Raw genomic sequence first — 14,346 nt, forward strand, 5'->3', positions numbered from 1 at the left:
CAACGCAAGAGAAGAAGCATATATAACTTCAAACTCACAAACTACCGAACAAATAAAGAAAGTAGATGTTTTCTCAAAGACTCGACATGAAGATGTATGGAGTCATTCGGGAACATGCAGAACAGGACAAATTGTTAGTGGTCCAATTACAGCAGGAAAATCATTTGATTTTAAGCTTCGTTTAAGAATTCCTGTTAGAAGATTCCTTCCATTAGAAGCTATTCGATTTATTCCAGCTTTTGCAGGAAACATTCAGCTTAAAGTAAAGTTCAGTAGCGACGCCTTACAATGCACATCTATATCTGTAAATGATATCATTGCTTTCAATCCAACTCTTAAAGTTGCATTTGCTGCAGATTCAAATCCACCGACAAATAAATTTGTTCCATGGAATGAACCATTCACTATGATAACGAAGGCAGTAGAAGCTAGTGGAACAGTTACTATTACAACTGTAAACCAGCAACTATTTCGAACAAAGATGGATTTTAATGAATGTTTCATTCATCCAAAGTCATTCTCTTTAGACCCTAACATTTATACAGAACTTGTAGAACATTATACAAATGAGGCTTTATGTTTTCCTGTTAAAGTTATGGATTGGATTCCTATGGACGGTTCATTCTCAAAGAATACAGATAGTTCAAGTGCAACATTTACAGCAGCTTATACGCCTATTAATGTTAAAAGTATTTGGGCACTATTTAGAAAGAAAGACAACTATTATGTTAATTTTGAGAACCCTAAGTTTAAATATCTTCAGCTTTCCATAGGAGCTTATGGAAATATGCCTGCAGAACCCGAAAAATCATATGGACCTGTATTTTATGAAATGGTTGCGAACGCCTGCAATACAAACAATGATATGATAGGATTTAATGAAGATGTTATGAGGTCATTGGTGGATGATGGTAGTGTGGAACATAAATGGGATAGCTATGACAACACACATTTCTTATGTGGTTTTCCAACAGAAGTGGACTTTTGCTTCCAGCAAGGTCAAACATCTACTGCTCCAATAACATACAAATTGTCTGTTAAAGGACCTATTGAACTAGCAACTGAAAATGTACCAAAGCCACTTATTGGATTTATGAGGGATTGTTGCTTTGCCATTCAGGTGCGTGCTAATGGAATCCCAATAATAAGATTAGATGACTATAACTTAGCTACGGACGACGGTGAGGAATAAAGGATGAACGTTTATTTTTAAAGCTTATAAATGAGTTCTTCATCAAGCTCTCGTGAACCTTCACCATCTATGAAACAAACTTTACCAAACGATTATGGAGCACCTATTGAATATTTCTTACGAGCTGCACAATGGCAAAGAGCAGTCTCACCAAGGTTAGGTGTTCCACCAGCTCCTGTCAAAAATAGCATTTGGTCAAGTCCTTATATAAGATATGGTCTCCCACTAGGTTTGCTAGCTACAGCAGGAGCAGTTATGATGTTGAAAAGAAATAAAGCAAATGTTGTAAATAATACTGAAGTAGCTGAAGTTAAACAAACTCCAACACCTTCGCCAAAACCAACGCCTTCACAAGCAAAACCTTCAATGACTCCTGAACCTATGGAAGTACAAACTCCTGTTCAAAAGTCAACTCCTAAACCGACTCCAACATTTAAACCAGAACCTACTCCTCAAATAAATCGTAAAACTCCTGCGTTTCCTTACTGAAAAAATAACGTTATTTTTATTTAATATTAAAATTTTTATTTGATTGAAATGACAAATAAAGTCACTGAAGCAATGAAACAAAAGTTTTTGGTAGAATACATTAAATCAGGAACTATTCCAGAAGGTTTTTACATTCATACTATGAAGGATGGTAGAGTTCAGTTTAGAAAGATAAAGCAACCATTAGATAGAGAAGGTATATTAAGGAAGATTAAACTTCATGAGGACAACATTGCTGAACTTAAGAAGAAGTTAGAAGAGTTGGAGAAAGGAAGAGAGTTATAAAGCAATGAATTCAACAGGGTGAAAAACCGGGTGAAAAAAGAGGTGAGATTTCACCACTTCACCTAAATTTATTTTTGTGCTATGTTTTCATACATGTGAGGGTGGTGATATCATTAATTTTTAAGTTTATTTTTTATTTTTTTTATATAAATGACGAAAACTATTGAGATAACAAACTACAACGGTCATGAGTTCAAGAATTTGTTCTTCGTTCCTCGTGAAAATACATTCTATCAGATACGAGGGAGAAAGGGTAAAGTTAGTTTGAGCGTTTATGAAGGAATGAAGAATGGAAAGTTTATACAAGCATACGATACAAACGGTAAGCGTGTTTCATTAGCTTTGTCAAAACTTACTAACATTTATTTTGACAGTGACTTTGACTCTGACGATTGGAGCGACAGCAGCGATACTGAAGAATATGAACTAGTGTGTGAAGCACAGCAATGGAAGAGTTGCAATACTTTTGTAAGTGAGAACGTTTATTTTTTACAGTAGTGAAGTCGTTTGTGAAAACGTTAGTGAGGTGAAGTGGTTGGCGGCTTTATAAATATTTAAGGTTAAGTTGGTGTTTGTGTTTGTGTTGTAAAATATACGTTAACGGTTTTGTAAAGTGTCAAATTCACATATAATGGGTAAGGAGGCTCGCAGTGCCTCCGTACACATTATATGTATACTAACTTCCTTCCATTTTGGAAGAATTCGGAACAACTTTGCGAATTGATAGTGTAAACCCATATACATGAAAGCGTGCATGCATAAAGACAGGTATTGTCAGCAATGACTACCTGCCCAGCTATGAGTGATCAGAGAATTACCATTTCAGGCTTTTTGAGAACGTTTCAGCCAGGACCCTCGTATGTTGACTGTGAGAAAGGCATCCTTTATCTGAAATAGATGCTTTTCCAACAATCAAATTCGAAGATCTTCGACGTTGTTGTAAAAAGAGAAGGAGAAGGAAAGAAGAGGAAGGAGAGGAAAAAGGAAAGGAAAAGAAGAAGAAGAAAAGAGAAAAAAAAGAAGGACATATATTAAATATAATGCGCACTTAATAGTGCCGAGGCGGCGGAGCCGCCGAGGCGCGATTTTTTTTTGACCCTATATTACCGCACGGCAATGTTTTTCTCGATTTTGTACAGCCCTAGTAAAAAGAGTATAAAAAGGATAATTTTTAATAATTTACTGGTCTTTTGACAAAATGAATTCTCTTGCAAGTGTGAAAACACCATCAACTGCTTCTGGTTCGACGTTTTCTGGCTTGTCAAGCATTGTATGATAAACAGGTTGGTAGTTTCCAACAGTCCATGGTAAGCCAATTAAAGTTGTTGTGCGAACACCATGTCTAGCAGCTTCAGCAGCATCTGTTCCGCCAAGTAATAACAAAAGATCTTTCTGGTTGACTTGGAGATTGTTCTTCTTACCGATTTCAATGATATCATCAACCATCTTTTGGTCAAGAGGCTGGAATCCATTGATATCTGACTTAAGGAGGGTCAATTCTTTGAGGAAGAATGGTGAGTCGACGTTGAAATTGTAAGCATCCTGGTATTCCTTTGCATGAGCGTCCCAGAAAGCTCTTGCACCACGAAGTCCGGCTTCTTCGCCATCGAATGATGCAATAACGACTCTTGTGTTCTTAGGTCTGTGCTCTGAGAAGTACTTAGCAAGTTCAACACCGATTGAAGAAGCAATTAAATTATCTCCTGCACCTGGTGTGCCTGTGTTCTTAACAAAGTTCCAAGATGAGAGAGCAATTGGTGTGTAGAATAGGAAGAATATGTTCATCTTGCGAGAAAGGGCTGGAATTTCTCCAAAGAAATTGAATTGTCCCTGTCCGCTTTGGAATAATAAGAAGGACTCGTAGAACATGGCAAGCGAGAAGACCAATGGTGTTAAAAGGCCCACCGCTGCTCTGATAATAAAAAGATTTGGAAGGAACTCGTAAAAGCCAAAAATGAATGCGCTATCATGATGACCTGAGTATACAACTGTATTCTTAACTTCTTCTGTTGGCTCAATAATACCATAAACATTCTTTCCAATCTTTTCTGGGAAAAATCTATCTGCAAACTTCATAAATAAAACATTTTCAAATACGTAATACATAACTATCAACATTTCAGAAAGAGCACCGAATATAGGTACATTCATCCATGCCAAGATGATCGATATTACATAAAGGACATCAGCTATCTTTACCCAAGAGAGAAAAGCCTTTGGATTCACTTTAAATGTCTCCAACTTTGTGGTATCACAATAATTTTCCATATCTTTTTTAAGATACTCCGCAGCTTTGTGTGTTGATTCGTCACCGCATAAACGTGGTCCATATAATTTTATAATCTCTTCAACTCTTGTTAAAGCAGAAGTTGCCGCTTCTGAAACACTCATTCAATTGTGACTTGATTTTTATTCAATTTCAACGATCATTATGATCGTCAATCGCTTTTGATAAAAAGCTGATAATAATGTGTCCAATACAGTTATCATCAGGATTTCAACGAACATTCGGAATCACTTTCGGAAAATAATAGTAGTAGGATATGATGGGCTTTGTGACTTTTATTGTTACATCTATATATAGACGATGCATTAAAATATATTTATTTATAAACCATTAAAAAAAATTAACATTAATTTTAAAATAATTTATTTTTTTATTCTTACATAAATGACCCAACAAGTAAAACCAGATAAAATAGATTATCGAATTTTAGAGGATGGTGTTCCTGTTTATATTCAAAGATTTAAAGGGAAGCAATATTATAGAATTGTTAATCCTGAATACATAAAACATTTATTTAAAAAGGAAGACTGTGAATTATTAAACGTTAATGAATATGAAACCAATAAATCAAAATTGAAATATAAATATATTGGAAGTGATGAAAGATGCAAAGATAAAGATAAAGTTTATACAGTTTCATATAATGAATGGAAAACTAATAAGATAAGAAAACATTTAGGAGATTATGGGAAATGTTCTGAATTCTTTAAATCTAGTATGTATGAGAGAGTAAAAGAAATTAGAAATAATTATTTTCATGAATAAAAAATAAACTTTAAAAATTCATGTCTTACATTTTCACATCTTCTATATATAGATGATATAAAAATTTTTTCTTACGTTTTTAAGTCATGAATTCGTAAGAAAGCGCGACATTATTAAATAAATTAGTAATAAATATTATATACTAAACACATTAAAAAATTAACATTAATTTTAAAATAATTTATTTTTTTATCTTTTATAAAAGAAGCTATATATAGATGATGTCAGATATTCCGCGATTAATTAAACATTGTTTAAATCCTGAATGGGTTAAACTTCAATTTAAAAATGAAGATTGTGAATTATTAAATGAATATGAAAGCCAAAATAAGCTAATGATTATTTGAATTTATGAAATCAATTATTTGATTCATTCTTTCTTCAATCTCTTCTATTCTTTTTGTTAAATCATCTATTTTCATTAATGATGTGATTCTTGATTGAGGAATAGATTTCAAACTAACCACTCCTTTTATTTTTGAAATTTTGAATCCATCAACTTTAAACATTTTATTCAATTTACACGTTGTCAATTCTTCAGAGAAAGGGACAGACTAGCCCATTGTCACTTTTTAATTTAGCAAATGAACGCTTATGGAGTGGAGTTTTTGGGTAAATCTGATTTGCTTATAAATGAAATAAAATCAAAAGAAACCATATTGGCATTATATTATGCAAAAATAAATGATCTTACTTAGTACTTTTAAAGTTAATTTCAGAAAAAATTTGACACAATGGTATCCGGCACATACAAGTGGTGTACAACCAAAATATAAGTTAGTTTAAACATATATTGCTATATCTCATGATCTTACTTAGTACTTTTAAAGTTAATTTCAGAAAAAATTTGACACACTGGTATCCGGCACATACAAGTGGTGTACAACCAAATCTTCGACTCGATGAACTTGTCATCGAGTTATATTCCAGTGTTGTTCCTTCATTCCTGATTAAGTTGCAAATTAAAGGTCTGGATTCAGAGAGAAGTGTTAAAGTTATCAAAAAAGTCACAAGAGATTTCGAAGAAATGACACAATTTAAAAAAGTCGAATGCATCAGTATGCTTGAAGCTGTTCAGAAAGGTCTGAAAAATGATACACTTGATCCCAACATTGTTTACTCAACATTAAAAATATTATTGCAAAGAAAACATTTGATTTAATAAACATTTAATTTATTATAATTAATTTTTTATTACAGTATAGTAAAAAATGCTATAAATAAATTATTAGGCAAAATCGCAACCGAATTTTTAAATCTAGATTTTGATGATAAATTGTGATTTTTAGCTTAAATCGCGATTTTTTAAAAATCGCGAACAGAATTTTTTCGCGATTTATTAATAAATCGCGATTTGAACGATAAATTTCGATTTTTTAAAAAAATCGCGATTCGGGAAAAAATTGCGACTTTTTGAAAAATCGCGAACTTTCAAAAAAATCACGTCCTTAATTTTGGTCTTTTTCGGAGTGATAAGTCGTCCTTTAAGTAATATTTTTTTTCTCGAATTGCTAATTGAAAAATTAAATTCGAGAAAAGAGATTACAATAGTATTGTATGGACTATAATACATTAAAACCAAAAATAATTGTTATAATTTAAATGAAGAAGTAATTTAAAACGATTTTATTTATGATCAAATTTTATATATTTTTTTGGATCAAATCCATTTTAATAGAATTTATATACTATTCATCTATTAGTAAACACTACCGTATATTATTTTTTAAGCTATCTTATTTTTTGAAATTTTATTCAAATCTTTGGTCGCAAGAAGAATTGCATGATAAATAAAAACATTTAATCAAAGTCAATTTTATTTTTCATATTCAAATGGACTGAGTGTTAACATTTAACATTTTTTGCTAATTGTCGTCAAAATTAGGCGTAAAGCAAAAATTGATATTTCATATGGTTTTATGATAGATAAGCATTATATTCCCACTCATTATATTCGTAAATTTTGAGGTTTATCATTCGCTTTTAAGATCATTGAATTTGATTTTTATATAAAATAGTTATATATTAGAAAATAATATGAGTTTATGTGATATTTTTTTCAGAAGATTTCATTCTATATGCCTATGAAAAGTACTCTCAAAACTAACTTTTTCCTAATTATAATTAAATCTAGAATATTGTATTATGCTTAGTATTATTTCATTTTTCTCATTCAATTTAGAATTTACAAATGTCAAAAAATTGAGAGCTGTCACTTTTGATGAATTTCTGTTTATTTTATTCGAATGGATGTTAGTTTTTATGATATTTCTATTATACTATATATGTCAAATCATTGTATAATATATATATAAGATAAATAGCCCGAATTTTTTAGTAGTAGATGAGTGCGGGTTGTGTGACTTTTTTTGTTACATCTATATATAGACGATGCATTAAAATATATTTATTTATAAATCATTAAAAAATTAACATTAATTTTAAAATAATTTATTTTTTTATCTTTTATAAAAGAAGCTATATATAGATGATGTCAGATATTCCGCGATTAATTAAACATTGTTTAAATCCTGAATGGGTTAAACTTCAATTTAAAAATGAAGATTGTGAATTATTAAATGAATATGAAAGCCAAAATAAGCTAATGAGGTATAAATATAATGATAAAGAATATTTAATTTCATGGAATCAATGGAGTCATAATCAAAGACCTCAAAACGAGAAGAAGAAATTGAAAATAATGAAATGGAAATCATTGATGACATTAAAGAGGATGGAATTCCTAAATTTTGTAGAAAACCTTTAGAACTAAGTTAGGAGCATATAAACGTAGAGTATTAAATCCTGAATATCTTAAACATTTATTTAAAAAGGAAGACTGTGAATTATTAAACGTTAATGATTATGAAAATGCAAAATCAAAACTGAGATATAAATATATTGGAAGTGATGAAAGATGTAAAGATAAAGATAAAGTTTATACAGTTTCATATAATAACTGGCACACGTTAGGGATAAGAAAACATTTAGGAGATTATGGTAAAAGTTCTGAATTCTTTAAATCTAGTATATACGAGAGAGTAAAAGAAATCAGATATAATTATCATTCATGAATGAAAGATTCACTACCATAATGAAATAAAAAAATAGATTTTAAACATTCATGTCTTACATTTATGAATAATTTATTTTTATTTTGTATGAAACCAATATTAAAAATTCATGTCTTACATTTTTTGAATAATTTATTTTTTTAATTCGTATGAAAATGAGTGGATCAAGATTCGTAACCGTCAATCAATTAATGGATGTTCTTTCACCAATTCTTGAAAATGTTAAACAAGTAGATGTTTATTTCGATGATTATGTAGAAAGTATATATTATAAAGGTAAGTTTAATATTAAACCTATTGCTTTTGCATTTGATAATAAATTAATTGAAAATGCAAAAATTTGGGAATTAATTCCAGATATTGAATTTATAACAAATATTAATGATAAATGGTTTAACGAATTCCAACCACAAAAGTTCTTTGTAAATTAATGATCAAAACTGAGGAAAAAGAATTTAACGGGTTTAAATATCATCCAATAAAGTTTCAGAACTAGAAAATGAAAAACTTCCGAAAAAATTAAACGATAGACTTTCAAATGATCGTATTGAAAAAATAAATAAACTAGCAGAAGTTGCATTTAATAATGAAATATTTGATGAATATAACCTTGAACTCAGTGATGGACTTTAAGTCCTGGGCACTTTGTGCCTTGAGCTTTAAGGACCCGGGCTCAACGAGTCATGATTTATGAAATCAATAATTTGATTTATTCGCTCTTCAATAATTTCTATTCTTTTTGTTAAATCATCAATTTTCATTAATGAGGTGATTCTTGATTGAGGAATAGATTTTAAACTAACAACACCTTTTATTTTTGAAATTTTGAATCCATGACCTCCGGGTCTTGGACTCTGTCCTCAACTTTAAACATTTTATTCAATTTACATGTTGTCAATTCTTCAAATAATTTTTTATTATTAGCATAATAGTCCATTAAATTCATCAACAATGAAAAAATTTTTATTTCAGTAATTGGTTTAACAACGTTTATTTTTGTTGAACATTTTCACTTTCATTTATTTCTTCCTCCTCTGTTTCATTTATTTTTAAAATCGGTTTCATTTATCATTAATAAAAAAATTAGAATATAAGTGATGAAATATATTTTTTAATTAATATTAAATCAGAGATGGCGGCAGGATTCTTTAAAAAATTATGGGAAGGAATTAAGAAAGCTGCAAGTTGGGTTCATCAAAAGATTATTAAACCCGTTGCAAACTTTTTGGCACCAGTAGCGAAAACGGCAGGAACTATCATAGGAGGAGTATTAGGTGCTAAAGCAGGTAATCCGGCGATGGGAGCACAAGCAGGTAACGCAGTTGGTGGAATTGCTGAAGGAATACTTAATAAAATAGGGGTAGATAGTGGAAAAATAAATAAATATTATTTTTATCTTAGTATCGGTTGTAGTCGACGATAAACCTTATCTCCTTTATTTAATACTTCCCTTACCGGAACATTAGGTGCTATTTGTTCAGCAACGTCACTAATTGCTTCTTTATTCTTAAATATCCAATTTGCTCCTTTCTTAATTTCCCAAACTTTATGCGCTCCTCTTTTTACTTTATCCCACAGTTTCTTAAAGAATCCTGCAGCCATAGTTGATTATTTCATTAAAATTAAAAATTCATTTTCATCTTTTAATTTTGATTTTTTATTTAATAATAAATGACGACTAACTATTTAGTGCCAAACACTAAACCGATTAATGGAAATGTATTTCATTCATTCGAAAAGATAAATGAAATATTCGCAAAGAATGATGGAAGAAGATATTATAGAGAACTTGAAAGTTCATGCTATGACTCTGATGCTCCATATTTTGATGATAAACAAACTCATTTAAGAATTACAAATCCGGCTCATGATGTGAACCAATTAGGTGACACATATATTAAACGCAAAGTTAAAGCAACTCTAGTTTCAAATAAAGCTTTCACATGTGATGCCGCTTTTAAATGCATGCGTTTATTCGTTGGTTATAAATCATCAAATCAAAGCTTTAAGCAATTAGAAGTAGAAACCGAAAGAGGTGATGCTGGTTATCTTCAGATGGATTGCGCCCGTGAATCTTTCGCATTTGCAACATATAAACCAAAATCAGAAAGGAAAGTTAAAAAGTTTGTTCATTCGTTATATAATAATGTTCAAAAATATGATAACTCAGTATGTGGTAAATATATTGACCCTTCAGAAGTTTTCAAGAAAGCAAATGAAGAAGTTGATGTCACTTTTGATATGATTATTCCGGTAAATGATTTGTTAGCATTTCAGGCGTTCGATGATTATCCTAAATCATTTGGTGAAATCATTCTTAAATATTATGTTTTCAGGGATACTTTAGTATTTTGTCAGGTTGACCCGTTAAGAGTTGCTGATTTACAAAATTACGTTTATGAAAAGATAACTGATGAAAATTATGAAAAGATTATGAATCATGTTTATAAATATGATCGCAAATTCCAACAAATCGGACTTCCTGCCAAATTAATTACAAGCTTAGCCGCTACATCTGCTGACGCAACAGTTGAAGACGTTATTATTTCATGCACAAAGATGGAAGTTTTAGAGGATAAATGCATTACACCAGGATACGGTTTAATTGAAGAATCAGTTAAAGCAATACCACGTTTATTTAGTAAGGAAGATCCATTCATGATTCCAGCTCAACATATTGACGTTCGTTCACTAAATGGAGGTTGCATCACTCCTGAAGGTATTAGCTCAGATTTCTCATACGCTCTTCATAATGTTACAGATGTTGTGTTAACATTTCCGAAGAATGCAATGCAAAGAACGGTTTTAGAAAATCCAATGCTTCGAGGTCTTCAGGTCACTATAGATTCCAGAAACTTCCCCGATCAAGCGATGACCACAGTGGGTGACATATTCTTTACACGTATGCTTCAAGCTTCTGATTTAGATGGAGTGAATGAATGCACAGAAGAATACGAGGACTCATTAACTAGACCACTGAATGATGATGATGGCACACCATTAGCTAGAACATGGAAAGACCAAACTTCATTCTTATGCACTATTCCAGTTCAACGTGATGGAGCGGGTATATTCTTTGATGGATTAGAAACTTTCAACTCACAAGTTACAGTACAAGTGAAAGCTTATCCAATCATTCAGGGTGAAAATGACACTTACTGTTCAAAAGTGACAAATCCTCCTCAGGTTTGGTTTACTAGGACTACATATTGGACATGGACACCGGATGAAGGTTTGAAATATCATCCAACAGGTACACCACCGCAGTATAGAAGTTCATATGATGAAATATTGATGAATAGAAATGTTTAAAATTATAAATTTATTTTTGATTAAATGGATTTAAATTCATCCACCCCTTATGAAGAATTAGCAGGAGTATATAATACATACGTAGATGATATGATTAATGAAGCATTGAGTGATAATAGAAATGCTCTATCTAAGGAAAAATTAATGAAAATTCCATATTCTGAATGTTACTTAAATTCAATCACTGCAGCAATTGGTAAACAAAATAAAGGTAAAACATTAACGATATTAAAACAAATTATCATTATTGCTAACACTTCACCCTATTCACATGTGTTAATTTATATCAACCGTTCAGGTTCACCTTCAGATGATACATTTGAATCTTTAAAGCATTTAATCAAAATTCCAATTATTTATTTATCACAAGAAGAAGCAGAAGATTATTTAAAAAACTTTGTAATGTATAAAGAATTATATAATACAATCAAGAAGCAAGGATTAGAGGATAAAATTATTGATAAACAACGGGATGAATTATTTGAAACACTTTCTATTTCAAATTTTGATAGAGAATTTTTGCATTCACTCATTTTTCTAGATGATGCGGTGAAATCAAAACTAATAACTAATGAGAAATCATATTTTAATCAATTATTAACTCAATGTCGACACATTCAGTGTTCATTCTTCATGGCTGTTCAATACTTTAAAGCATTAAGCACAAACATTAAATCAAACCTGTCCACCCTTTTCATTTTCAGTGGTTTTAGTCGTCAACAGTTGAACGTTATGCTTTATCAAGTGAATTTACCAATGAGCATTAATGAACTTTACACACAATATCAACAATTAGGAGAACATGGAAAAATAATAGTTGATTTAAATAAAGGTTCCATTAAATTCGAATAACTTTTTATAATTAATTTTTATTTTTTATTTATAATTAAACATGACAGAAATTGCAAATCTTCTACAGGTTCCATTAAAACAAGGAACAAACAAAAAGGGTGCATATAATAGAACTATGAAAGTTCCAGACGGAATGAAAGAATTAGTCCACATTGTTGCCGGTCTTCAAAAGGATGTTAAACAAATGAGAAACGTTTTAACATTACCAGAAGCTCAAGCATATGCCAAACGTCACGGACCAAATTGGGAAGCACACGAAGCAGACATTACGGGTCCAAATGGAAAACCTGATGGAATAAATGAAGTTTTCGTTACTGATGGTCAAGGAAATATTAAAGTCATAAATGGGTATAAATTAACAATGACGGATTATCCTAAACGTAAAGCATATAATGAACATTATCCTATGCAATTTGATGAAAATGGAAAAGCTGTTAAACAATACATTGGAGAAGGTGAAAATGGTCCAATTAATTCATACCGTCATAATCCATATTCTTACTTCAATGAAGAATTAAATGCTATTGAAGAGGGACCGGATGGATTACCACGATATTCTAACCAGTTTGATGGTCAATATGCAAATTTAAGACCTGAAATTCCAGCTAAGAAATTCTTTAAAGTTGCTTTATTCGATCCAGTTTTCGCAAATGTTAAAGATGAACTTAAACAGCAATTCCAACCAATTATAGTAGCAAGAATTGCATCAGGTGCTTTATCTCAAGCATTCAAAGATTTAATTAAGAAACCATTATATCAGCAACGAGGTTTAACTTATGATTTAGTTAAGGAATCAGATAAAAGAAAATTTGAGAAATCAGATGATTATAAGAATGCAATTAATGAATATATTCGGTCTATTAATTTCGATGAAAATGCTAAAAATCAACTTCATGAACAAATACAGGAAATAATAGATTCAAAAGTTCCAGCAAAATAAAAGTTTAAATATATTTTTTTTTCGAATATAAATGAGAAGACGTTTCACTAGTCAAAAGAACACTAACGCAAAAGCAGAGATTACGGTTGGTTATAACGTAAATGATGATAAATCACGAATTATTCAAAATGTTAAAGTTAATGTTAGTCCTGAATTAACAAGGTCAGCAACTCAACCAAATTTATTAACTCGTGACTTACCGAAGAATGAGGAGAATGAAGAAAACCATGAGAATGGAGACCCAATCATTTTATCTGAACCTGGTAAAGAACCTGTTGAAATTCCCACTTATCCAACATACCCCCCACTTATAAACCCAGGAATCTACGATTACAGTCGCAATGCGCCATATAAAATAGACATTAATTCTGAATTAATGAAAATTTACCGTGATATCATAACTGATAATTATGATTCAATAATAAATTTAATTGACCAATCCGGTTTAATTATTTTACCTTATGAATCATTAATTCACATTATCGCCATTCTTTGTGATGTTCAAGATTCAGACGTGAAGATTCAATTTTTCATAGATGATGAGGTTTCATGCTGCGGAACAGTTGCAAAAATAAATCCTATAAAGGATATTAGCACAATTAAGATATCAAAGAACGGAACAACAACTGAACTTCATTTAACATATAATGATATTTATAATAAAATAGTTGATGAATATAAAATATCACTTGAAAAATTCTTTGTTAAGGCTATTTAATATTCAAGCATTAACATTATCGAATAATAATCCTTTGAATCATAATCGATAATAATTGACCTTTCACCAGTTTCTATCGTTTGTTTTATTTCTTTTTGTTCCCCACTATCCGGATCGGTCATTGTAATTGTTTTTGTTATAGTATCAGCTTTATCTTTAACTTCAATCTTTTTTCCATCGGGATATTTAAACCAAAATTCCAAAAATTCGATATTGTCAATCTGTTCATATTTTAATCTATCAATTACATTTTTAATACCATCTGAAAATCTTATGAAATGGTCATTATATGGGTTTGATTGAACTAAATTTGAATGAAGTGAAATATAACCTGATGATGAATATGACATCGACTCATATTTTCTGAAAACACTAAAATTTATAACATGAATGAATTTCTTATTCGTTGAATTTATGAATTCTTGAGGTAAT

The 14,346-nt window shown here is 30.6% G+C and overlaps 6 protein-coding genes across 6 annotated transcripts, besides 5 other annotated features; 5 read left to right on the plus strand and 1 right to left on the minus strand.

The window, feature by feature from the left end:
• Window positions 1-2,648: part of a mobile genetic element that runs on past the window's edge.
• On the plus strand, window positions 788-1,192 carry TVAGG3_0897600 (uncharacterized protein; the record flags this gene model as incomplete). Its single annotated transcript, XM_051251126.1, has 1 exon — window positions 788-1,192. The coding sequence occupies one exon, from the start codon at window positions 788-790 to the stop codon at window positions 1,190-1,192; it is 405 nt and encodes a 134-aa protein (XP_051086601.1).
• On the plus strand, window positions 1,223-1,681 carry TVAGG3_0897610 (repellent protein 1 family; the record flags this gene model as incomplete). Its single annotated transcript, XM_001315725.2, has 1 exon — window positions 1,223-1,681. The coding sequence occupies one exon, from the start codon at window positions 1,223-1,225 to the stop codon at window positions 1,679-1,681; it is 459 nt and encodes a 152-aa protein (XP_001315760.2).
• TVAGG3_0897620 (uncharacterized protein) lies at window positions 1,730-1,966 on the plus strand (the record flags this gene model as incomplete). The annotated part of the gene is made up of 1 exon (XM_001315724.2): window positions 1,730-1,966. The coding sequence occupies one exon, from the start codon at window positions 1,730-1,732 to the stop codon at window positions 1,964-1,966; it is 237 nt and encodes a 78-aa protein (XP_001315759.2).
• Window positions 2,649-2,907: 259 nt separating the features above from the next.
• Window positions 2,908-3,058: a mobile genetic element.
• Window positions 3,059-3,123: 65 nt separating this feature from the next.
• Window positions 3,124-4,377, minus strand: TVAGG3_0897640 (aminopeptidase protein; the record flags this gene model as incomplete). The annotated part of the gene is made up of 1 exon (XM_001296211.2): window positions 3,146-4,357. One exon carries the CDS (start codon window positions 4,355-4,357, stop codon window positions 3,146-3,148), a length of 1,212 nt encoding a protein of 403 aa, XP_001296212.2.
• A 1,181-nt stretch (window positions 4,378-5,558) lies between these two features.
• Window positions 5,559-6,249: a mobile genetic element.
• A 971-nt stretch (window positions 6,250-7,220) lies between these two features.
• Window positions 7,221-7,256: a mobile genetic element.
• A 3,572-nt stretch (window positions 7,257-10,828) lies between these two features.
• Window positions 10,829-14,346: part of a mobile genetic element that runs on past the window's edge.
• Window positions 11,429-12,144, plus strand: TVAGG3_0897680 (uncharacterized protein; the record flags this gene model as incomplete). The annotated part of the gene is made up of 1 exon (XM_051251127.1): window positions 11,429-12,144. A coding segment is annotated over one exon (716 nt), but the record flags the coding sequence as incomplete, so codon positions are not given.
• Window positions 13,366-13,914, plus strand: TVAGG3_0897690 (uncharacterized protein; the record flags this gene model as incomplete). The annotated part of the gene is made up of 1 exon (XM_051251128.1): window positions 13,366-13,914. A coding segment is annotated over one exon (549 nt), but the record flags the coding sequence as incomplete, so codon positions are not given.

This window comes from Trichomonas vaginalis, chromosome VI (genome assembly GCF_026262505.1).
Source record: "Trichomonas vaginalis G3 chromosome VI, whole genome shotgun sequence".
Lineage (NCBI taxonomy): Eukaryota > Parabasalia > Trichomonadida > Trichomonadidae > Trichomonas > Trichomonas vaginalis.